Source organism: Monodelphis domestica, chromosome 7 (assembly GCF_027887165.1).
Source record: "Monodelphis domestica isolate mMonDom1 chromosome 7, mMonDom1.pri, whole genome shotgun sequence".
In the NCBI taxonomy this organism is placed as follows: domain Eukaryota; kingdom Metazoa; phylum Chordata; class Mammalia; order Didelphimorphia; family Didelphidae; genus Monodelphis; species Monodelphis domestica.
This window is the reverse complement of record NC_077233.1, coordinates 149,849,886-149,876,702: the sequence shown is the minus strand read 5'-3', so window position 1 is coordinate 149,876,702 and position 26,817 is coordinate 149,849,886. Positions and strand designations below refer to the sequence as shown.

Genomic DNA, 26,817 nt, shown 5'->3' with positions numbered 1-26,817 from the left:
TGAATTCTGTTTAGACACATTGACATTGAGATTGCATCTCCAAATGGAAATGACCACTAAGCAGTTGATGATACAGTTCTGAGGCTCAGAAGAGAGAACTGAGAGCTGGGTATGTAAACTGGAGTCATCCACACAAAGATGAAAATTAAATCTATGGATTTGGTAAGATCACTAAGAGAAAGAGTATGGAGAGAAGAGAAGATGGTCCAGGATAGAATCCAGAAACCTCCAAATCAAAGTAGATGGGACATGCATAATAATCCAGCACAAAACATTGAGAAAAAGCATCCAGACAAATGAGAAGAGAATCAAGTGATAGACAAATGTTACTAAAATTTAAGAAGAGTGTATCGAGGAGGTTGGAGTGGTCAACAGTATCAAATACTACCACAGTATCTAGAAGGAAAAAGATGGAGAAAAAAATCTTTGAACTGAGTAGTTCATTGGTAATTTTGGAGAGAGTAATTTCCATCTAATGGTGAGGCAAGAAGCCAGACTACAAGGGGCCAAAAAGTAAACAAGAAATAGAAAGGAAATTGATGGACTTTTCTAGGAATATGGCTATAAAATGGAGAAATAAAGGACAATAGTTTCAGAGGATGTAGGGGCCAAAAAAAGGGTTTTTACTGTGTTTTGTTTGTTTGGGGTTTATATTTGGTGCTTATTTGTTTTGTTTTGTTTAAGATGGTAAAAACCTGGTCATGTGTAGATGCAATGTGGAAGGAGCCAGTAGTTAGACAGTTAAAGGAATAAAGGGGAGTAATTAAAGGGCAAACTACCAGAAGAAAGTAAGGAATCAAGGGCCCAAGTAAAGGAATTAGTCTAAAGGAGAGAACAATGACATGGTGTTAAAATGTTTTAAAGTACGTACAATAGGGGAAAAGAGGGAACTCACCATAGAAGAATGCAGTGGATAGAACTTACCTGAGTTCAAATGCACCTTCTAACACTTCCTAGATTTGTGACTTTGGGCAAGTCTCAATCTCTGCTTCAGTTTCCTCATCTGTAAAATGAAGATAGCAATAGCACTCTCTTCCCAAAATAGAATGTGAGCATAAAATGAGATTGTTTTGCACCACATGAATGCTAACTGTTATTATTTTTATCATTGTTGTTGCAAAGATAACTTTGATTTTCATAGTATAGTATGAAACAAAGTTGTCTTCTGAGAGAGAAAGAAGGGTCAGTCTAGATGACCTGGGGGTCACACAATTAGGAAGTATCTGAGGCTGTCAGAGTCAAATCTAGGAATTCTCATCTCCAGACCCGGATCTCTTTCCATAGAGTCGCCCAGCTGCTCATTATGTGGTTTTCTTGAAGGAGACAAGAGATTCCACTCAGTAGAGATGAGATGAAGGAAGAAAATATTCCAATACACAGAAAGTCCTATGAGAGGAAAACTAAGAAGGTCAATATGGCTGGTACTCATAGTTTATGTAGAGGATTAATATTTAAAATGTGAAATATAGGAAGGTGCCAATTATAAAAGGCTTCAAGTGCCAGACAGAGGAGTTTGACATTTGATCCTCTAGGAAACAGAGATCCCCTGGAGTTTATTGAGCAGGGAGGTAATATGGTCAGACTTAGGAAAATCACTTTAGTGACTGAATGGAGCATGGATTGAAGTGAAGAGAGACATGAGGAAGAAAGTCCAATTAGGGTGCCACTAGAGTGATCCAGACCAGCATTTCCAGTGAATGTTTGGACTAAGGAGGTGGCTGGGTGAGTAGAGAAAAGGCAGAAGCAAAGAAGAAGCAAACAACTAATAGGAGAGATGAGAGAAGTAACCAGAAGAGGAAAGAGTATTTAGGAGAGGAGGGTGCTTAACAGGGTCAAATAAATGCTGCAGAAAATCAGTAAAGATGAGGACTAAGAAAACATCATTAGATTTGGTAATTAAAAAATTGTTAGTAAGTTAAGTGATACTGTCAAAATCCAGGGTTGAGAAGATGGTGAAAAAAGAGGAAGTAAGAGCAGCAAAGACAGCACAGTTAAAGAGAGCCAGGCCTAGAGTCAAGAGAACCTGGTTTCAAATCTGGCCTGTGACTCATCCTAGCTATGTGACCCGGAGCAAGTCACTTAACCCTGATTGCCTAGACCTTACTGCTCTTCTGACTTGGAACCAACTTTAGTGTCCAATACTTAGTATCAATTCTAAGAAGGTAAGGTTTAAAAAAAGAAGAAGACAAAGCAAAGAAGCAAAGGTAATATGACTTTCTCCAGGAGCTCTGCTGAGAATATGAAGTGAAATATAGAATTATAGCTATTCTCAAAAGTAGAAACTAGTGAAGATATTTGAGAGCTGGTTCAAAGGTGAAGTTGACATACGTTGGCAACAGATTGGAAATGGGAAGTGAGAGACATTGATAGCCAAGTTACCAGACTGGGAACCAGGTAAGATTGGACCCTGAGGGGTAATAGAGGAGGCTGGAAGAGGGAATGTTTTAGGGGGAAAGATAATGAGTTGATATGGACATGCTGAGTTTAAGATGTCTCCTCGATGGGCAATCCAAAATGTCCAAAAGGCATTTATTTGAATGGCATGTCTGAAAAGCAAACTTGGGGGTGCAATATGATAGGTCAGTGGAGAGGTTAGGGCTGGATGGTTCTGAGAATTGTCAACACAGAGAAGGGAATTATATCCACAGGAGATGATCAGATCACCAAGTAAAACAGAAGTTGCTTCTGTTGTATATCTCCAGTTTAACTAGTATATAGCTTGTTTGTACAGAATTGTTTGCTTGTTGTTTCCTTCATCGGGCTCTGAGTTCCTCCAGAACAGGGATTATCTTTTACTTCATCACTTGGCACAATGCTTGGCACATAATAGGAACTTAAGGAGTGACTATTTATTTAAATATCTAAAAAAATACACACAATTGTGCTTCTACAAATCTTTACTGAATTAGATACAGTATCAGTGAAAACTTTTTTTTTAAACTACCACACAAACCTGCAGCTGCTCTGAGAAGAAAATTTTTACATAAACTAACAACTGTGTGACACTTTAAGAAGGGTTTTTTGAAGGAAACATTATGAGTTGCCAATGAAAATGGAAAACCTGTTTTTTTATTTTTATTTATTAATTGAATGGTGTAATAAAATTTAGTATAATTTTATCAGAATGTTAATATCATTAGTCCTTCTGCCTTAGTATCAATTTTAAGAGAGAAGAGAGGTAAGAGCTAGACAAGCAGGGTTAGGTGACTTGCCTAGGGTCACAAAACTATAAAGCATCTGCTGAGATCAAATTTGAACCCAGATCTTCCTGACTCCAGGCCTGGCACTCTGTCCACTGTGCTATCTAACTATCACCTCATTAGTTACTATTTACAAAGTTGTTCCAAGGGTTTGAGTCTATTTTGCATAATTCAGATTTTGATAGCTAGTCAACTTGCTGATTTCAGCCAATCATTATTTCTCCATCCATTTGAAAATAGGAAGTCTGGCTATTTCATTTCTCATGAGGCTCAATGGTCAGCAAGATGATACAACCTAACTGGACCAGCCCATCAGCAGTTGATAAATAAATTTAAATATGTAGAGCATGAAGAAAAGAAAGAAAAAAACTATCATATAAACATTAGAAACAGCAATGTTTTTAAAAGAAAATTCAATGTGTGCAGGAGTATCTCAGTCATCATATGGCTATGTACCCACACAGATTAGAGGGAATATTACTTTTTTGCATATTCAAGAGCTACAATTTTTAAAAGGAAAGATGACCGATACAAGGAACTGGTTGTAAAATGTTTATCTATAAAGATCTTGTGAAAGCAACCACCAAATTAATTTCTAAATATCTTGAACAGAACTGGACAAGAGTTAGCATGCCTTAATCAGACAAATATAGCATCTATTGAAAATGCAGTAGATGCTATCCACCCGCTGACAAAGAGGTAGGTAATAGACTCACTGTATGGAACAAGCCCCACAGACCTGGAACATGGGATTTATTTTGTTTGACTAGGCATATTTGTTACAAGTGTTTTGTTTTGCTCTTTTCTTTCTCCCAGTGAGAGAGGGAAGGTGAGAGGATTAGAAAATAAATGCTCATTAATTTAAAAAATTAATAAGAAAAATGTAACAACCTTGATGAGTCTAGGGGTGATAGAGCAGAAAATAAAACACATTTCTTATAACAAGGCCTTCAAATCCATCTCAACTAGAAAAATGTCATTCCGACCACAAAATTATTAAGGTTTTAAATTTAGAACCAGAAAGATACTTCAAGGTCACCTAGTCCAACCCCTTCATTTTACAGAAAAAGTCATTGTGACCCAGAAAGTTTAAGCGACTTCTCCAAGGATAAGCAGGTATCCAAGGCTGAATTCAAAGTCAAATTTCCTGATTCCAAATCGATTACTCTTCCCAATGTACTATGTCATTGCACAGAGGAGAAAACTCAGATCCAGAGAAGTTGTGACTTACCCAAGGTCATTCAGGTGGCAAATAGTGGGGCCAAGATCCAAACCTAGATCCTCCAGTGACAAATCTGGCATTTTACACACTGCATTATGCCACCTTTCTATTAAAAACAAAATCCTATTGCAGCCAGTATCCCCAACCAGAGAATTAAGCAACAGGTTGTTTTTGACCTATAAGGATATGCCTTATGTAGTTTTAATAGTAGTCAGGCTTGGGTTTGTTTTCATCAATGGTCTGAAGGAAAATATAGGTCAAGGTTCTCTCTCTCCCTTGAAAGGGAGGCATAATGATGCAATAGAAAGAGTGTTAGATAAATTGTCAAAATTAATTAGTCAATAAGCGTTTATTAAGGGTCAGCTTTGTGCCAGGTACTGCCTTGAATACTGGGAAGACAAAAAGAAAAAGAAAAGCAAAAAACACACCTCTGTTCTCCAGTCTAATGATAATGAGGGAGACAATATACCAACAAATAGATACAAACAAACTATATACAGGATGATAGAAGGAAGGCACTAAAATTAAAGCTGATCAAAAAAAAAAACTGCTAAAAAAGGAGCTGAATTTGAATTCTAGCTCTAACACTTCCCAATTGTGTGATCCCAGTCACATCACTTCATATCCCTCTGCCTCCATTTCCTCACCTACTAGACTAGATGTTCTCTGAACTCCCTTTAGTCTGTGAAATTGTATTACTGAAGTTAACATTGAGAGCCATAGAACTTCAATGCATTAGCAACATTTGTTAAAGTCTCTTGCAAGCTTGATGAAAGTAAAGTTTCCTTTCATTGGTCATTAGAAGTAAGATTCTTCTATCCAGAAATGGAGCTTTAAAGACAAGCTTTTAAAAACTACCACCTATAAAAGCAGTTTTGAAGACTGGATAAAGCAACATGTTTGCCATGGCATATGTCTTTGTAAATTAAACTATTGAATGGAAAAAATAATGGAAGAGGAAAATGATAGATGATGGAAATAAAAGATGAAGGATAAAGAAGTGATAACAGGAGGAGAGAAAATAAGTAAAACTGACAGGGAGAAAAGAGAAAGGAGAAGAAGATAAAAGTAGCTGGTTCTCTTCCTCGCTCTCTTTTCCTGGTCAAGTGGTTTTTGTCTCTGTGTCTACAGAAAAGAACATTCTGCCTCTCTGGGATATGATCACCTGCTAGAGCAAAGGAATCAGATGATAAGAGAAAAAGAAAGGTACTGACCTAGCCAGCTATCTCCCTCCCTTTCTCCTTTCTTCCTTCTAAGCATGGTAGAACACAGATCCCTGGCCTTCCCAGATCACATAGAATTTGTCCTTATCAGAGACATGCTCCCAGGCCAACCAGAAACCTCTCCTCTCCTCTCAAGTGAGCTGATCTCAGCCTTGTGGGTAAGAGGCCTTTCTCCTCCTCCTCCTCCTCCTCCTCCTTCAAGTCCAATGTGTTTAAGGTCATTTAGCAATGGAGACCCTAAAATCCAAGCAGATGCCAGGGATTCAGTGTCCTCTAAAGGGATTCAAATTTCAGAGGGAATAGGAAGATGAAAAGAACAACAAAGAAAGAGATTCAAGATGAAAGAAAGTTTAGTAATAATAGGATATGAAAAGGGGCAGCTGGGTAGCTCAGTGGATTGAGAGCCAGGCCCAGAGATGAGAGGACCTGGGTTCAAATTTGACCTCAGACTTCCCAGCTATGTGACCCTGGGCAAGTCACTTAACCCCCATTGCCTAGCCCTTACCACTCTTCTGCCTTGGAACCAATACACAGTATTGACTCAAAGATGGAAGGTAAGGGTTTTATTAATAATAATAATAATAGGATGGGAAGATCCTAAGGAGAAAATGAAAAAGACAAAAGGAGGAGGATAGTGGTGGGGAAGAGAAGGGCTAGGCAGAGATAAATGGGTCTGAGGGAGCAGGGAGTGGTAGCAAAGGGAAGAGCTTTCTGCCTCAGGAGGTTTATGCCTAAGCCACTACAACTGTGAATCACAGGTACAAGAAAAGAGGGAGGAAGCTGCTAGCCAGAGAACTGGGAAAATACCAGTAGACTGGATCCCCTCCTGCCATGATAAATCCTGGAATAATGGGAAACAGTGTCAATCTGTTCTTTCTCTCCAAACACAAAGATCTAGAAATTCCTATTTGGTGATTAGATTCCTTGGATATGACAGCTCATAATCCTGAAAATTTATTTAGTTATATTGGTTAATTTGGCTCTATTTGTATCCTTGTGCTTACCACAGAGATAAGCAATTAGTATATGCTTTATTATCCTGCTTGACACACCTACTAGCTGTGTGACCCCAGGGCAAGTCCCTTAACCCTATTCGCCTCAGTTTACTCATCTATAAAATGAGTTGGAGAAGGAAATGGCAAACTGCCCCAATATCTCTGCCAAGAAAACCCCAGGAGGGGTTATGAAGAGTTAGACATGCTAAAATGACTCAACCACAAGTGTTTTGTAAATGCTTTTCAAGGAGTGACTAAGTGGCTCTATCTAATGGATAGAGAGAGAGGATGGGAGATGAGAGGTCTTCAGTTCAAATATGATCTCAGACATGTCCTAGCTGTGTGATCCTGGGCAGATCCTTTATCCCCAACTGCCTGGCCCTTAACACTCTCCAGACTTGGAACTGATACTTAGTATCACATCTAAAGCAGAAGGTAAAAGGGTTTCCAAAAAAGTAAAATAAATGAATGCTTTTCATTCATTAATTCAATCCATGTCACTTCTGCACTTGATATTCATTGCTATTGAGTCCCATCACACACACACACACACACACACACACACACACACACACACACACACACACACTTTCAGGAAGAGTCAGACACAATTGACTGAAAATAATGATCCATGGCTCCATGGCTCCATAGGAGCAGTGTTGAGTTAGAACTAGCTCCATCAGACCAGTCATTAGGTTAAGTTACAATGTTACAGGTAAACATGAAGATATAGTTACACAGCTAGCGATTGCTTAAGTGAAATGGGCTTTTCTCATAATGATATTTGTTTATTGCTTTGTCATTATTCAGTCCTTCAGTCATGTCCAACTCTTTGTGACTCTGTGGACGATATCTAACCCTGGAGTTTCTGCGGCAAGGACGCTGAAGTGTTTTACCATTTCCTCCCTGGTGGATCCAGTGGGACCTTTTGTCAGACAGTCAGAAGTTAGGTGACTAGCCCAGGGTGACACAGCTAAGAAGGATCTGAGGATGGACTTAAATTTAGGTCTTCCTGACTCCAGGCCATTGAGCTGCCCCTTGTTTATTGCTACACATGTAAATTACCACATGATTGCATGAATTTGTTTCTTATTTTTACTATTATGTTCATTCATTTGAATATGTTTTGTGTTATATTCATTCTATTGCAATGTCTGTTAATTGGTTTGTATTCAAAGTGTATTTTTTTTAAACCTTTCCTCTCCATCTTAGCAATATTCTAAGACAGAAGGCCAAGGACTAGGCAAACAAAGTTAAGTCACATAGTTTGGAAATGCCTGAGCTCATATTTGAACCCAGATTCTCCAGGATCAACTTTTATCACCTAGCTGCCCTTTAAAGTGTACTTTTACATAGGCCTATTGCTAGCTTTATTGTTGCAACTTTGTAGCTTTGCTTTATTGCTTATGGTCCATTGCTGCGCATTACGGATAGGTGTGTACTTCTGAAATGTGCGTGTTATACCCTGCATGTAGTAAGGCTTGTTGTCAGTAGAGCACCTGCCAGGTGATGCTCTGTATGCCCTGTCTGTTCCATGTACTATTAATGTAGCTTTGTTTTATTGTAGTCTCCACACTGGTTACCTGGGACACCAGGAAAACCACTCTTTGTTTTGAAGCTCTAAGGTTGGTGTTTATCACACCTAGTGAGTTACTACTTTCAAGTTGGCCCGGCTGACCTTTTTACAAGGTCAAGGTCTTTTTACAAGCGTAAAACTCTTTGTAGGGGGGATGTCACCCAAAGGTTAAATGTAATTTGCTTAAGACTCTCCTTATTGGTAGAAACCGTCTACTCAGAGCTCTGTGACTTCCTGAGGGACAGAGTTGTCAGAGCTTGGAAGAGAGAAGACCCAAGTCCAAACTCTCTTCAGGAAGATGCCACTGAAGGGAGAGAAAAACTCTGGAAAGAAGCAGCTGATGTGTAGACAACATCCAGCCCTCATCAACTCTGTCCAGGCAGGGAGCATTGAGTTATTAATCTCCACCGAGGAGAGCACCATGAACATGGACTTTGAGCAGAAAATATCCCCTTCAGGGAGGGAGGCAGCTCAGTGGATTGAGAGCCAGAGCTAGAGAGGAGACATCCTAGGTTCAAATCTGGCCTCAGATACTTCCCAGCTGTGTGATGCTGGATGAGTCACTTGACCCCCATTGCCTAGCCCTTACCACTCTTCTGCCTTGGAACCAATGCACAGTATTGACTCAAAGAGAGAAGGTAAGGGTTATAAAAAAAAATCCCCTTGAGAATTAAAAAGACCCCACCCTATTTTAGCTCTGATGTATTTATTAGATGAGGACTAATCAATCCATCAGTTATAGGCTTTACATGAAGTGCTGTAAGTCTGAAAACTACTTGATGACAAACAGAAATTCTGCTCACTTTCAAGAAGTTGGAACAAGTGTAGTTTTTCAGGAAAACCTCTCAGAACATGGAAAAGGGTGTTGAGGAGTAGCTAGAGGTCCCCTCCCCGCAAATGAGCATTTCCATATGCATATTAGAACATGAAAATATTTCATAGGGAACTGTGACAAATAAAATTAGATCTAGACAATTGGGAAGCATTAATTTCTCATTGGTAGGCTGAGCTAATATAATAAAAATGACAATCCTGCCTAAATTAATTTATTTATTTAGTGCCATACCAATCATTACCAAAATACTTTTTGATGAAACTAGAAAAAATAATGACAAAATTAATTTAGAAGCACAAAAGGTCAAGAATATCAAGAGAACTAATGAAAAAAAATGTGAAGGATGGGGGCCTACCAGTACCAGATTTTAAACTGTACCATAAAGCAATGGTCATCAAAACAATTTGGTACTGGCTAAGAGATAGAAGGGTGGATCAATGGAATAGACTTAAAGTAAATGACCTCAGCAAGATAGTGTACAATAAACCCAAAGATACCAGCTTTGGGGATAAGAACCAACTGCTGGGAAAATTGGAAAACCTAAGAAACTGTAAATCTCTACTTCATATTTTTTATGACTTTTTTTTAAAGCATTTATATTCCATACATTACTTTCTTTCATTTTTTAAACCCATACCTTCTGTCTTTGTATCAATTCTAAGACAGAAGAGCAGTAAGGGCCAGGCAAGTGGGGTTAAGTGACTTGCCTAGTGTCACACAGCTAAATCTAAAGCTAGATTTGAACCCAGGACCTCCCAACTCCAGACCTGGTATTCTATCCACTGTGCTGCCCCTCACACAATATTTTCTGAATTTCCTTCTGTTCTCTTCTGTGCATTTTTAAAGGCATTTCAATGGCATTCTTTTAGAGTACCAGTATTGCTAACTTCCCTACCTACCTGCCAGCAGCCTTGCCCCAACAGGGGTCTCTCCCCAATACATACTTTCTAGTTCTCATTTGTGGTTTGTTTTACCCCCATTAGAATGTAGGATGTAAGCACTGACATTTGGGACTTTTATTTGGATCCCCTGAATTTAGCACAGTACCTGACACATATTGAGTGCTTAATAAATATTTCTACCTATCTATATCTATCTATCTATCTATCTGTCTGTAATCTATGTTCCTATCATTGGCCCATGATCAATTGCCTGACTCATGGTTTAAAGAATAATATGGAGAGACAGCTAGGTAACACAGTAGATAGAGCACCAGACCTGGGCTCAGAAGGACCTGGGTTCAAATTTGGCCTCAACAGATACTTCCTATCTGTGAGACCATAGGCAAGTCACTTAAGTCTCCACTGCCACCCCCTTCCCCCCTTATAGAAGGTAAGGGTTTTAACAGGGGAAAAAATTAATAACTGCATGGATACCTCACAAAGTAGCCTCTCAGAGGGCATAAACACCATGTCAGAACCAAAATAGCTATGAGGTCTAAACTCAAAAATGTTGTGTCTGAAACAGACACAATCCACAGACCATCAAAGGAAGTCTCTCCTTCCCCCTCTACTCCCCATGTACTTCCTGCTACCCAAAAAAAATTCAGTGTGATCACCCTTTGAAAGGTGTGTGTTTCACACTCTCAGGCCTGTCATCAGACACTTACTTATTTGACTATAATCCCTTACAAAGAAATGGTGCTCTAAAACATAAGAGCACCAGCTTCTGGGTATCCTTTGATTTAGGTATTATGCAAAGGCTATTCATTGTTTGAAATCCACAATTTTAGTCTAGAAGAGAAATCTTTGGGAATGTAGTCTCACAATATGTTGGTAAATAATTATTCTTTCTATTTTTATTTGTCCCTTAAAGTGTAATAGGACTTTTAAACTTTTATTTCTTTTCTTCAATTTTTCTCTTTAGCCTTGGGCATGCATGGAGATCACACACACATCCTCCCTGCTTCCCCTCTCCCCAGGAGGAGTAGGTAAATAAAAGGAAGAGGAAAGAACCTCTTGGTTATTTATCTAAAGACATTTGTTAATTGGTCACTATGGTGTGAAGGCAGATCTGGCTCCAGGACCTAGCACCTAAGATAGAAAGCATGGATAGAGGTATACCTATAGACTCTATAGAGGATCTCCCAACAGACTCTAAAGGCAGATGAGACCGCATTAAACATTTATTAGATAGACAGGCCTATGTGTGTTTACATCCACATGCACAATGTCTAAGGTAAATGCATTTTGTAAATGTGGATGGATAGGTCTGTAAAAGTTTCATACCCAGACAGGGTTCTGCTCTCACTAAAGGATTACAGTGACCACATCCACAATGTGGGCTTGTCAAAAATCTTGGATTTCAATTGAAGTTCTGCTATTTATTACTTATGTGACTTTAACAGAAGTGATCTAACCCCACTGAGACTCAGTTTCCTTAACTGTCAAAGTGTTAAATCCCTTGACCTAAATTTTTCCTATGGAATTATACCTCCAACAGCAATCAAGTTTAAATGTTATGATTGACATGATTTTGCTAGTTCCAAATTTCCCTTCTTCATTACACAAGCAGGTCTCTTAGAGTGGCTGTTAGACTTTATCAGATATTTTTCTCTTCTCAGTAGAGAGGTGGGGACTATTGGGTTGGAAAGATTGTATATGCCATCAGATATGGATATTTTGTAAGTCGGTTTGATTATCTGTTTTTCTTTGGTGTAGGAAGGATTAAAAAGGAAGGGGGTTATGTAGAAATATGTTAGGGAAGGAGTAATGCATCACTCCATCCCTAATTTATATTCCTAGAGGTATTTAGCAAAGTGACTGATAATATTTTTTTAAGGGTAGACCCCCATATAACATTTGAAAAACATTTAAAGGTTAGAGCTAAAAGAAAATGATGGTGGGTAAATATGAAATGATAAAATATGCTAAATATTTTAATGGGGTATTGCTAAAATAGGATGTTCTGGTTTCATTAGGTTCTAGCTTCACTAGACCGGAACACCTTGGACTGCACTTGTGTCTTTCCAACATACCATTCTCCCTAATCATTCTACATACATATATACATTTAAATAATTTAAGTAATAATTAGTAAGGAATCCTATCACATAATTATAACCTATGACTTATGGTGAAGCTTCCCTTCCCCCCACCCCACTCCCCAAACAACCTCCCAGTAGCATCTCACTGAGCTCATCACCAGAGCTGAACTGACTCCATAAAGCTGGATGGGGACATTCCAATGTCCATATTCCCTAGTCAATGACTCAAGTATTGAGGTTGGAGGAGAGTGGGTGGGTGGGTGGAGACTTTCAGCTAGAATTGTCCAAGGTTGTTTCTGATGCTGATTCTCATAGTGACCCCAGGCAAGAACAATCATTTCACTTAATAGATTTAGCTTCTTCTTCAGTAGAAGGTGGTGGGGTGCAACAGAAATAGTGGTGGATTTGTACTCATTTCACCCAAGTTCAAAACCCCTCTCAGCTATTTATAACCCATGTTCCTTTTGAGCAAGTCATTTTTTCCTCTCTCAGGGTCACTTTTCTGGTCTATAAAATGAGATACTTAAACCAAATGACTATTTAAGACCTTTCTGACCCTAAATGTGTGTGGCTAACTACATATGTAAAATATATGCTAGAAACCAAGTGGCTAATTAGTTCCATTACCTTTGTTAAAATTAGGAGAAAGCAATCTCTTCCCTTTACCAAAGAGAACTGTTTTTAACTTAAAATTCTCCAGACCATGATTCTGTTCAACATTAAACCATTTTGAAGCCCATAAAACCAGGCATTAATCTATAAGATTATATAAGACTCATTTTCCTCATTTCTAAATTGGACTAGCTGGCTACTAGTTCATTCCATCTCTAAGTCTCTAATATCATAAGGAAGTAGGTCATAATAGAAAGGAACAAAGTCTGACTCTAGAGGCAGAGGGCTTGGGTTCAAATGCTACCTGCCATTCTGTCCATATCGCTCTCTACTCAACAAACTCCAATGGCTCCCTCTCACCTCAAGGATCAAAACTAAAATCCTGTTTGATGTCCAAAGTCTTTCATAACAAAGCTCCACTCCCCTTTCTTACATCCTCCCCTCCCAACATATTCTTCAATCAAAAGACCCTGGGCTTTTTTGCAGTTTCCCTAACCTAACACTAGGTCTCTCAGCTCCTGGCATTTTCTGTAGCTGTCTCCCATACCAGGAACATTCTCTTGACTCTACTGGCTTCCTTCAAGTCCCAGCTAAAATCTCATTGTCTACAAGAAGTCTTTCCCAGTCTTTCTTAATTCTAATGCCTTCCTTCTATTAATTATCTGCTATTTACCCTGTTTTTACATATTTGTTTGCTTGTTGCTTCTCCCATTAGACTGTGAGCTCCTTGAAAGCAAGGGACTTTCATTTGCATTTCTTTGTATCTCCAACACTTAGCACTGTGTGTGGTATTTAATAAATGCTTGCTGACTAGCTGGGGTGTATGGGGTGCTCAGGGAGGGGTAGTATCTCTGGTATGGAGGGATTGTCGTGCCCTCCTAGGGCAGCTCTCCAGCCTCTGACCCCCACCTGACACCCAGCTCTCACTTGTGGCTCCCAGTAGCTGCTAGCATGTGGCAGCGGCCACACCCCGGGCAAGGGCTTGGACAGGCCGGCCAAACCGTGTGAGGGTAGCCATCGGGTCATTATCGACCCCTGGTGAACCAGGGCTCTGCTCACCCAGCATGTGAAGACTGCTTCAGCTGAACAGATGGAAGAAACCAATAAGAAGGTTCAACGGCTGAGATGGCGACGCAGCAAAGCACTGTGGAGTGCTTAGGGCGTGTTGGAGCACAAAAGACAACACTGACCATCCAATGCAACTGAGGAAGTCTCCAGACGTAACAATTTTTTCGTGCCACTGGACCCAGGCTTCCAACGCTGAGAGAGTGGGACTGTCTCTGTGCATCGGCTTTTCCACTTAAATCTCTTTCACGCACAAGTATCTTTGTGCACACTCATCTATCCTAATCCCATCCACCCTCTTCAAGACCTGCGGCAATGGGGGAGTGACAACGCAACAGGTAGAGGTGACCACTGGCAGTTGTAGTCACGATCCTGACTTTCTTTGAATCCCAGGGCTTAACAGTGCCTCACACATAGTAGACATTTAAATAAAAGTTTATTGACTCCAACATATCATGTTTATGGTTTTGTCTTGTTTTTTAAACTCTTACCTTTCATCTTAGAATCAATATTAAGAATTGGTTCCAGGGCAGAAGAGCAGCAAGGGTTAGGCAGTTGGGGTTAAGTGATTTGCCTAGTTTCACACAGCAAGGAAGTGTTGGTTGAGGTCAGATTTGAACCCAGGTCCCATCTCTAGGTCTGATTCTATCCCCTGAACCATTTAATTGCCCCATGTTTTTTAGTTTTGTAGGAATGAATGAAAAGAAAACAATCTTTCTTCCTTTTCAGGGCCATAGACCCACAACTTTTCTCTAGTTTTGGAATCAAGAGAAGCCTCCTCAAAAATCCTAGACCAGTGACTCATTATGGCACAGATAACTTTGAATTCCAAGATATTGTCAATATGTATGGCATAATGGATGCAGAGCCAGCCTCAGAGTCAAGAAGACCTGGGGTCAAGTCTCATCTTTAGCATCTATAAGCTGTCACCTCAGGCAAGTCATTAAACCTCTCAATATCTCAAGCAACTCTGTTAAGCATTATAATTTTTTTAAGCTATGTCTTTCTGTCTTAGTATCAGTTCTAAGCCAGAAGAGTGGCAAGGGCTAGACAATGGGGGTTATGTGACTTGCTCAGGGTCACACAGCTAGGCAGTGCCTGAGATCAAATTTGAACTCAAGTCCTGGTGCTCTAGCCATTGTACTACCTAGTTGCCCCCTAAGCATTATAATTTGCTGAGCAGCCTTAGACTAAGGAGTTTCCTCACTGAGAATTCCCTACACCAATAGAATCACAGGTCCAAGTAATTGCTGGCAAGGACCAAAGGCTGGCAAATCCTTGTTATGGTCACCTACTAACTTCTAGGTCATTCTACTCTTTATTCCCATTCTATCACTTCTGCTCTGGTCTCACTCTCTTCATTTTACTGTCTTGACTCAACAATTGACCAGTTCATTCTCTGCCAAATACAGAACATGGATTGCACAACAACCTATCCACCTAAAACCATGCTAGAGTTCTGCTAGAAAAACTGAAGAAAGGTCTATTATTATATAATGTAAAGTCTGTATTATGTAATCTCAACTGGGCCTTCACTTTGGCAGGGAAAGCCTTTTATTTTTCTCTATCACATTTAGTTGATATTCCAAATCATCTCCTCTATTCCCAGCCTAGTACCTTTTAGCAGAGAATCTTGCCATCTATTTGACTGAAGAAATCATGGTCATCTGCCATGAGTTCTTTTTTTTTTCTGTAGATCTCAGAATTCCTTTTTATTTTCCCTCATTCCCTCCTCCTTTATTACAGTCTGTGAGAAAGAGATGACCCACCTTCTTGCCAAGGTCAAGTGCTCCACTTGTGCCTTCTGAAAGTTTATATTTTTGATAACTCCCTCTCATCAGTAATCTTTATCAGTAATCTATAGACTCCTGGTTATAAAAGTTATCAATTCTCTTGCATCTTTTTTTTTTTAAAGAACTCCTAAATAAGGGGCAGGTAGGTGGATCTGTGGACAGTCAAGCATGGAGATAGAAGGTTTCTGATTCAAATCTGGCTTCTGACACTTCCTGTCTTTGTGAACCTGGGCAACTCACTTAACCCCCATTGCCTAGTTCTCATTACTCTTCTGCCTTGGAACCAATACTTAGTATTGATTCTATGATGGAAGATAAGGGTTTGGGTTTTTTTTTTAATCCCTAAGTAGACCCTACTATCACCTCAAACTTTTATATCATTTTTTCCTTTTAACGGTTAGATTTCTCCTAAAATGTCATCTACATTTATTGCCCCTACTTCAATCTCAATTTAAACCCTTTGTACTATTCGATGCCCCTACCACTGATTGAAATTTCTCTCTCCAAATTTACTAACAATCTCTTAACTACAATAGCCAATGGATTTTTCTCAGTTCTTAGCCTCCTTCAGACTCTGTAGCTTTTGATAATGTGGACCAACTCTTCTCCTGTGTACTTTCTACTTCCCTGTCTTCAGTGGCATTATTCCCTCCTGTTTCTCTTTCTATCTGTCTGACCAAACCTTCTCAATCTTCTTAGCTAGATCATCATGATCATCATTTATCTTTTGCACTACAAGCCTATCTTTAGTCCTCTTTTTTTCCTTTCTCTACATTCTTTTACTAGTTATATCCACTCCCCTGAGTTCAACTATTATCCCTATACACAAGATTCCAAAAAACTGTATATTCAGGCTCCATCTCTTATGAATTCCAGTTCTATACCAACTCCCTACTGGACATCTCTATCTAGATGTTCAAATACCTTCTGAACCTCAGTATGATCAAAGTGCCCCTTCTCTAAAGGTCCCAATTTTTTTAAAAACCCTTACCTTCCATCTTAGAATTAATACTAAGAATCAATTCCAACGCAGAAAACTGGTAAGGGTTAGGAAATGGGAGTTAAGTGACTTGGCCAACATCACACAGCTGGAAACATCAGCATCCCCAGCCAGATTTGAACCTAAGATCTCCTGACTCCAGGTTTGACTCTTTATCCACTCTCTATCACCTAGCTGCCCCTAAACATTCTTATTTTTGTAAAAAATACTTCCATTCTTATAGTAAGCCACATCTACAAGCTGAGAGCTATTCTTGACTCTTATTTCTTTGCTGCAATTACTCAAGAAGAGGCAAATATGAGAAACAGTAGTTGAGGTAGAAGTGACAAAATTTTTCTATGGTTAGATAATATAGGCTCAATGAGAACAGAGTCAAGGTTAAAAGATTACAAACCTAGTTTAAGGGTAGTTGGCTCTGGTACCTTTTGAGGTGGGAATACTTTTTGTTTGAATCTATCAGAAGGAGGTGCAAACTAAGCAGTACTGTGTGACCCCAAATAAAGTCATTTAACTTGTCAGTCTGAGTTTCCTCATCTTGTAAAATGGGAATAATAGCACCTACTTCCAAAGTTATTGTGAGGATAAAATTTGTAATTTTATTTTTTGTAAAACATTGAAGCTTTTCAAAAATAATCTTCTCTTATCCTCAAAACAATGCTGGAAGGTGGATGATATTGTACCCATTTTACAGAAAAAGAAATTAAAGTTGACTCTTCCAGGGTCACACAGGTGGTTCAGTGTCTCAGATTACATTTGAATTCAAGTCTTCCAGACTGAAAAAAATATTACATAGACTGTACGCTTCTTGAAGGAGAAGTGTTTATTTTTTCCTTCTATACACGAACTACGCATAATAAGCACTTAAATAGGATGTAGCTAGGGGGTTCAGTGGATAGAGTGCCGGAGCGTGGAGTCTTAAAAGACCCGAGTTCAAATTTGACCTCTGACACTCACTGTGTGACTCTGGACTAGTCATTTAGCCTCTTTTTGCTTTAATCCACGGTAGAAGGAAATAGCAAACCACTCCAATATCTTTACCAAGAAAACCTCACGGACAGTATGGGCCGTGATGTGAGTAAGAGTCGGGAACCACTGAACGTTTGTTGGTTGGTTGCGCAACCGTAAATGCGGTCAGTCGTTTCTGAGTGAGGTGGCCACTAGAAGCCCCTTCGGTTTTGTTTCTGTTCACCAATGAATGTCTCTTTCTTTCACTTCTCCCCACCTCACCCCTCTTCTCCTCCAATGAGCCACTCCCCTTTCCCGCTTTCCCACCCCACTCCAAGTCATATGGTCGCTTCCTTTTTCCAAACAGGTTCTGCCCTAGGTTGTCATAATGCGCCGGGTCACGTGGCAGGGGACAGCGAGCTTTGTGACGCGACGAGGCTCCGCCCCCTTTCCGTGTCCCCGCCTTCCGCGCGGAGCCCGTGCAGCCCCTGCTTAAGAGACCCCGCACTGGGGCGCTCTGGCTGAGTAGAGCCGCGGCCGCCATAGTGACTGGCCGGACTTGTCGCTGCTGAAGGGCTAACCGGCTGAAGAAGGAGACGTCGCCATCGTCGATTTTGGAGCCCGAGATTTCTGGCGTTCCCGGCTCCGGGAAGCGGAAGAGGAAGAGGAGGAAGGTGGCCGCGGCGGCCGGGGGCCCGCACAGCGTCCCTGTGCTGGCTCGGGGCTGGGGTGAGGCGAGGCCCCGGGCCTAGTGCGGCCTAGTCCCAGCTTTGTCTGTGAGGAGGCGGCGGCGGTCTCCGCGGCCAAGGGGAAGGAGCCGGAGGCGGCGGCGGCGACCCCCGTCAGGGAGCCCTCTCTGTCCCGCCTCCCCTAGGTTTGCGGGGTGCTCGTGTCTCCTCCCAGCGGGACTCCGTGTACGGGGAGGAGGAGGAGGGGGGAAGGGGGCCGGGGCGGGGGCCCGGGCCCGGGAGCTGACGCCGATCGGGAAGAAAGCTGCAGTCGCCGGGAGCCGAGCTCGGCCAGGCGGCCGCCCCAGGAGGAGACAGACAGACAGGCAGGCAAACAGGAGGCCTGTGGCCTTGGCGGACTCTGCCCCGTCCTCCCCTCCTCCCGGGGCCTGGGGTCGCCCTCGTTGCCGGAAAGAGACAGAGGGGAGGTGGCGGCGCGATGGACCCCTGATCCCTCTGGGGGGACTCGAACTGTTTTTCCCTGGACTGCTGCTGATTGCGCCGCCCGCTTGCCTGTCTCCTGCAATCCCTTAGCATGAGCGAGGGGGGCCCCGCTGGGTGACATTGTACGGCTTATACCCGTTGGATCCCTACCTTTTCCTTACCCTCTTCTCCGTACCCAGGCCCTACCTCCAAATTCCCTTCCCCCATACCCTCCCTCTCCCATCTACCCATGAAGTGATTTGAGTATTGGGGGGGGTTCTTGGTTCAGAACCCCATTCGTGGGGTCGGGGGGGGGGGGAGCAATAAGGCCTAAGGTTCCCTCAGTTTCTGAGTGTTTTTGTGTGTGTACATATCTCTTAAGTTTATAAATATACATATAATTCAGAGTGTCACGTCTCATCGCTGAGCCTTAGGGAACTTTTGGCACCATGTCCTGTGTGCATTATAAATTTTCCTCCAAACTCAACTATGATACCGTTACCTTTGATGGACTCCACATCTCCCTGTGTGATTTGAAGAAGCAAATCATGGGGAGAGAGAAACTCAAGGCTGCTGACTGCGATCTACAGATCACCAATGCACAAACGAAAGAAGGTATGCGCCCCGCAGGCACCCAATTTTTTTTTTTCCTGATACGGTGAGGGGACTGTTCCTGTAATTTTGCTTTGCAGAGGGTGTATACGTTGTGTAAAAATTTTGAAGCTTTAGACTCTTAGAAAAAAACTTAAAGTAAAATATGACTTGAAAATGTGATGGGTGTTTAATCCAATTCTGGATCTCATTTCCCCTTCCTTTGTAGATTAACCGAAATAAATAAATGATAGGCTAGTTCTTGTCAAGTTATACAACTTGTGGCATTGGGGATCTTGCACTTTTAGGCTATCTGCCACCCCTTGGCCATTTGGCTCCATATTAACACTTGCACAAAGTGGAGAGAAAGGGGGGAAGACCGCCTTGGTGAAAACTGCTTTTAATAGCGAGTTGTGTAAAAGGATTCCCCAAATATGTTTGGGCTTTTTTAGGTACCTTTAACTCGCGCCCCGCCCCGCCCCCCCCCCATCATCCTCAGAATAGTTATATCCTATATACTAAGGTCAAGGTCCTCCTTTTTAACTGACTTTTAGGGATTTCCTCTACACATTCTTTAGTATTGTAATTGGAAATATTCGTGTTTTTAGAGTCCTTAATCAGTGACAGTCATAAGGTGCTACTTTTGTAAAGTTCTTCTTAAAAATGAATAATTCGAATTTTGAGTGCTGATTTTGAAATTAATACCCAGTAGATTTAAATATCTTTTAGTGATTTTAGAACATGCTGCGAAGAAGTCAGGAGCTTCCATATTGGCACAGATAAAGGAAAGTTTTCTTTTTGAAAGCTTTTAGCTTGAATGGACAGTTGAAAATTTTAAAATAATCATTAACTTATAGGTAAAGGATTGTGTCAGATTCAAAGGAGTTTAAATCATTTGTTTTGTTTTAAATCACATTTAGTGTGGGGAAAGATTTTTTAAAAGGAAGTTGAGTTTCTTTGTCGTTAAAAGCATTTCAGATTTTGAGTTCCTATAAGTTAACCTCTTCTGTGAGATCATCTGGGTAGAGGTGCTGAAAGTAAATTTTTTGAGTTAGCTTTTAAATAATGTTATTTGGAGAAATATTGCCAGTTAAAATATCTTATGTTATCTTAATGACAGGGTCCAATCTAGTGCCATCCTCGAGTTTTGTACACAGCTTTACTGGCTAGAGTTTGGGGGGTTTGTTTTTTTAAAACATAATGACCAATGACAATTTTATTTTGTCAAAATCTGAATTTTATATATAATATAATCTGAAGGTTTTAGAACTTCCATTTCAAAAAGAAAGGTGCTTTCATTCTCTAAAAGAAATACTGTTTCATTTTTTTGCTTGTTTTACCCAAAGATATTTTGCTTTAAGGTTTAAAATAATTTCTTTTCATCTGTTGCAGTTCATAATATTAGTTGTCATATTCAGCATGACTTGGAATATTCAGTAGTGAAAGGAAAGGAGTTATATCTTCCATCATAATACTGGTGTTAACCAGTTGTTTGGAGATATATGGCAAAATTTTGAAAACCCATAAGATTGTGATTCCGTCATTGAATTAGAATTCAACAAGCATTAAGCACCTCCAATGTATCAGTCACTGTGGATATAAATTCAGTTCATTTTATTTTGGATAATAGATACAGATAAAGCTCACAGATCCAAAAATCTTTATTCTAGCTATCATTTTGTAACACTTGAGGAAGTAAATGAGAATCTGAAAGTGGTTTGTAATCTTAGACTTTACAAATAGCCCTTAAGAACTTTTAAGTTTCATTATTTTTTGAAGCTTTAACAGGACATCTCTGAGAATTTTTCATTGCAAAAAAATTAATACATTTGGGCATAGCATACTTAAATTAGTATTCACTTATAAGAAAGTATACAAGGCATTTGACAGATTCTTATATTGAATATAGATTTAACTTATTAATGCCCCAGATGTTTCTAACAACATTAACTTGCTGAAAGATCTTTTAATATAAAAAACAGTGACTATTTTTATGAGCCAAATTAAAGAAAAAGAATTAGTGAAATAAGAATTGTGCCACTAAATTTTGAAGCTGTAGTTAGGTTCTAAATACTGACTTCGTGTAAAACCAGTACACTAATAACATCTTGCCTCAAGGTCTTTTTTTTTTTTAAAGACTGATGGACTGACCAATTTTTATTGCATGAGCCAAATAGAAGGGTACTATATACAGAGGAGATAGGGGAGAATCATTTCTTGGTCTCCTCCTCCTTAGACAAAGTCTTGATGATCTCCTCTTTCTTTTTCAGAATTTAAGGGGGAACAGTCAATACAGGTTTCAAAGCTAAAATGTATAATTTTTAATGTAGAGAATCCATTAGGATAGTCATTCATTCAAAATTCATACCAAGTTTACTTTGAAGTTAAACTGGATTACAGTAAGACCTCCCTAGTTTGCCATGTTTGATATACATCTAAGGGTTGATGTTTTGCTGTAGTTTTAAATTTAAGTAATATTTTTAATGTATTTCTAAGAAGTAATTCACCTAAGCTAATACTATTGCTAAATGTCCTTTGGAGACCCTGTAAATAAGTGAGAAGTGATATTTGGGTATGAAGAGGATTTTTCTAAAGCACTCAATCTGTTTAAATTGTTCAAACCATTTCCTGTGCATTCTTGTGTGTGTGTGTGTGTGTGTGTGTGTGTGTGTGTGTGTGTGTGTGTGTGTGTGTGTGTGTGTGTGTGTGTGAAAAAACAGAAGTATGCCCTACTTGCTGTGCACTTCACTTTTTAAAACACATTATATGTAAAATCTACACTTCTGGTTGAGACGAAAACCAAGCAAGATAAAGCTACGCTTCACAGTGAATTTATACAGGTTTTCTTATTAATACTCAAAACATTATTGAGTACATCATGTGTGTAAACAACACGTCAAGGTAGCATTTGAAAATAGCACATATTGAAGCAGTTAATGTTGTCCAACAGACTAGCTGCCCAATTAGTCTTTGTTGTTCATTCATTTCTGATTCTTCTTGACTCTGTGAACTATTTTCTTTGCAAAGATACTGAAGTGGTTTGCCATTTCTTTTTTCAATGGATTAAGGCAAACAGGTTAAGTGACTTGCCCAGAATCGCATAGTTAGTGTTTGTTCACATTTGAACTCGGGTCTTCCTGACTCCAAACCTAGCACTCTTATCCACTGAGCCATATAACTGCCTAATTGATCTTCCAAAACATTTTTTTTAATATTACTTAGCTTTGTAAATAGTTCCTAATAACTTTCATTTTAAGGTTTGCAAATTACTTACTTTCCTCACAACAGTTATATAAAGATAAATATCTATCCCCATTTTACAAATAAAACTGAGAGGCCTGTTAACTTCTTTTGTCATAGTCCCCTTTTCAGAATAACATTTTCAAATGAATAAAATACATTGTATTGTTAAAAAAATGACATTAAAAACCAGCTAATCAAAAATAATAAAAAAAAATAAATTCAACCACTCCTAAGAAGTTTCCTCTTTGTCTAGGCAACTTTTTCCAAAGTCAGATGGATCAGAATCATGTAGGAGAGAATATTCTGTGAACAATTTGTTTCTGTTTTAAACTCTTTATGGCATAAAGAGCTCCCCTCTATCTTGAAGATTTCTTCTTTAAAGGTTTATCTATTTGCCAGATTCATTAGGCAAACAGAAAAACTATGGTTCACTTCTTTTTTTCTGTTGTCAATAAGTGGGTGTGAGATAGCTTTCAAATGAAAATTTTGAGCCAGTAATACAAACCATGCTTTTAAGATGTTCACCATATTTTTTTTTATTATGTTGTTGCCTAGTTTCACCCAGTCCTGTGTTAAAGGCAGTGTCAGAATTGTGGAATCTATCATCCATTGAATGACAATGTGCAAATTAAAATATTGTTTACATTAGTTTATGAGGGAGTAATACTGGAAGGGGATACTTTTTTGTTTGGAAATGTTTCGCTATATTCAGGAGCTTCAGAAGCTACCATATTTCTGAAAGACAATTATAAAAACAATATAAAAGATCTTTAAAAGTTCACTTAGACTAAGGCCTATATCTTAGGAATGAGGGAATTGAGTCAAACATAAGGGTGATGACTTGACCAAGGTAATAGTGCTACCTGTGGAATAACTTAGAATCAAAACAAAACTATTTTGAGAATCCAAGTGCTCTGGGGGAGAAGGAGATGAGATGCATAAGATACAAACGGATTTGGGCACATTTGAAAATTTTGTTTTTTCTCTATTTTTTCCCCCTTTGGAGAAAAAAATTGGTATATGTTCTATACTTGTGAAATTCTTTAAAAGGTGTTTCTCTCTTCAAGGAAGCCTAATTGCTTAAATAAAATTCCATTTTTTCTAGATCTAAAAACAAGACTTGATTTTAGTAGTTTTTTAATTGATTGTTCCTTGTTATCAAGTCTGAAATCAATCTCTTAGTTATAAGCACAGAATAGGCAGGTAATGTTGAAAGATTTTTTGTGAATATCTTCAAATCTTTGAAGTCCTGTTAATTCAGACATGCCCACAATTGGGATATTTAATTTTGGTATATGTTTGCTTAGTCTATTATATAAAACTACTAGGCCTCAAATTTATACTTTAACTTGGACTTCAATTAGGAGAACAACTAATATGAGGGAAGCATATTCATGGAATATTGAAAGAAACTTTGGATATTTAGTTCTCTGCTCTTCAAGAAAGAATTTTCCATTCCTACCCCCCCCCCCCAAAAAAAATAATTACTGTGACAATGATTTTTACAAGCATTTCTGTAGCCCAAACCATAGGTTTGTTTGCAGAATTTCTGCCCTCAACAGAATTAGAAGGTATGGAGCAGAGATAACTTAGAGTTAATTGTATAGCCAACTAAAGTTTTTGGTGATACACTGTTGAATTTTATATCAGATATTATCCCAAAATCCTTTGTTTAAAATGCCAGTGCCTTGATCAGTTTGTTTTGTGGTTTGTTTTTTTTTTTAAACTCTCATTTTCTGTCCTAGTAACTCTTAAGGAGCAAGGACAATTGGGGTTCAGTGACTTGCTCAGGGTCAGGCAGCTAGGAACTAACTATCTGAGGTCAGATTTGAACTCGAGTCCTCCCAACTCCAGACTAGCAGCTGTACCTTGATCAGTTTTTGCCAATCACTTCTGACCCTGCCTCATGTTTCTCTGTTAGAGCCTAAATACTTGTGAATATATGCCAGTTTCTAGAATCTTAGAAGTAAAGACAAAATTCCTGATGTGGCTAGACTTAATTACCTCAACTTTAAAATCGAGACTCAAAGATTTGCTCAAAATTTAGTCTTAATTTCCTAAACATTCTTAATTTTGTGTTTTAAGCATTGCCTGAAACATTTAAATGATAAGTTACTACTAATCCTTAATAATTATGGAAGTGGCATGCTTTATCAGATTAGAACTATGTATTTGTGGCAGGCTAACATGGTACACAAATTCAAATATCTTTTATTCAGTCTCTATTATTACTGAACAGAAATTAGTAACATAATGGAATTAAATGATTTTGTGAAAGAAAAAAAGACAAAAAAAATTGATTGATTTAACCTCTCAACACTCAGTTAATTAAACCTCCCTCCCCTTTTTTTTTAAGTAGTAGAGCCTAATTATTTTCCTTGAGGACAATAGCACTTTATTTTTCTTTTATTTAGTTCCTGGCACATTGGAATGATGTTTATTTAATTCCTGGCACATTTTTGCATAAAATAGGCACTAAAAATATTAGTTGAGTTGATCATTGATTAAGGGGAAGTATGGGATCAATGTCCTGAAATTTGGTTTTAGAAATTGCTTTATATACCTCCTTCCTCATCAAATCTTTAATTATAGCCCTTCTCTAATTCATCAACTAGGTCAAATAAGACCTAGAATAACCCATAGAAGAAGCATATCATTTAGATACTTAATGTCCTGCTTATCCCATTTTTAGATATTAAAATCTGTATATTGACTTGATTGAATAGCATCTTAATGTTTTAAACTAGAAAAAAAAACAAAATGTTTCAAGGTTCAAGTATCAGTCATTCAATTTTTAGATGTCATAACAATTTATGGTAGTTAGAAAGATAGACACAGTTTTCTTTTGTAAATTACATGTTTCAGAAACTTCAATGTATATAATACTAATAATCTGGTATTAGAAATTGGGGCAGCTGGGTAGCTCAGAGAATTGAGAGCCAGGCCTAGAAATGGGAGGTCCTAGGTTAAAATCTGGCTTCAGACACTTCCCAGCTGTGTGACCCTGGGCAAGTCACTTGACCCCCATTACCTAGCCCTTACCACTCTTCTGCTCTGGAACCAGTACACAGTATTGATTCCAAGACAGAAGTTAGGTTTTTTTGTTTTGTTTTGTTTTTAAAGAAAAGAAAGAAATTGGGGAACTCATTACCTTACTCAGATGCAGATCTTGACTACCACATGTGTGGGGCTGCCAATCAAGAAACAAAAGTTGGCAATTGTCTTTGATGTAGGAGTTTTCTTAGTATATAGAGCATGAATATAGCTGTGTATATACAAACATATGTATATGAAGTACTTTTGCAGACTTTGGCATACAAGATAGTTAAAGTGCAAAAGAACTTTGTTGACACAGATAAGTAACCTTAAATTCATGTTTCATTGGAGTCAGTTGACACAATCTAAGAAGATTTAGAGGGAGAAGAAGTGGGTCTCTTCACCAGGCTGAAAGTAGATTGATTGGCTAGCAGCAGATCACAGATTGATCCTCTTTCTGATCAGCTTAGAAACTTAGACATCTCTGCTTCCCCTCCTCCAGGAGCCTAATGGCCAGAACTTTTGAATTCAAATGATCCACCAGGTTCAACCCCCCCCCCCAGTAAAGAATTACAGGTGTATATAACCACATTTAGTCTCAATATTTTAAGACTTTTAAAATAATTTTTCTCCTTCATTTATAGCAAGTAAATAAAATTTTAAAACTTTTGAATAATAAGAATATTTTCTTTTTTATTTTTTTGGCTGAATGGGCCATGATATATCAAAATCTCAAAATCAAAAAATGAATTTTTTTAAAAATTTCTTTTTGTTTGCAGAATACACAGATGATAATGCCCTGATTCCCAAGAATTCATCGGTTATTGTAAGAAGAATTCCTATTGGAGGTGTTAAATCTACGAGCAAGACATATGTTATGTAAGTATTAATCAGATCTTGTACGCTTACATATAAAATATTTTAGTGGTTTTATGGGATTGAGAGAGAGCATACCAAAAGTTAAATTCATGTTTTGGGTTCTTTTCCTCTCAACTGTCCCATTACTAAACAGATCATTAGGCAATACCAGTTTCTTCTGGTGCCTCCCCCCCTTATTAAATTGCCTTTTTTGTCCTAATTAGTATTTAGTAACTAGACTATAGGAAATGTCCAGACACTGTAAAGATTACTGTTTTATAGTTTAAGAAGGATTTTTTTTTCAGTTCCCTAATTAAAATTGGCTTTTCCTCATTCACATCCATTTTGCTCTGTGTCTCATTTACCCTCTAAGTCCTTTTTCCCCACTATTGATTCAAAACTGTCTTTGGGCTAAGAGACTCATTCAGATTCAGGCTTAATATTTTATAGCTGCATATTTCTGCTTTCACAGTTAAAAAGTGGGAT

At 38.8% G+C, this 26,817-nt stretch overlaps 1 protein-coding gene across 12 annotated transcripts in view; it reads left to right on the top strand.

The window, feature by feature from the left end:
* Window positions 1-17,909: 17,909 nt before the first annotated feature.
* The window catches only part of RBBP6 (RB binding protein 6, ubiquitin ligase), a 38,283-nt gene continuing 29,375 nt past the window's right edge, over window positions 17,910-26,817 (top strand). For 7 of the 12 annotated variants that reach the window (XM_056805860.1, XM_007499054.3, XM_003341670.4 and 4 more), the window contains exons 1-2: window positions 17,911-19,218; window positions 26,253-26,352. In XM_056805860.1, the coding sequence (XP_056661838.1) occupies window positions 19,053-19,218; window positions 26,253-26,352 (266 nt within the window). In that variant the 5' untranslated portion in view covers window positions 17,911-19,052. Of the gene's footprint in view, window positions 19,219-26,252; window positions 26,353-26,817 lie in introns of all 12 variants that reach the window. The other 5 variants (XM_056805857.1, XM_007499049.3, XM_056805856.1 and 2 more) reach the window with 1 other exon arrangement.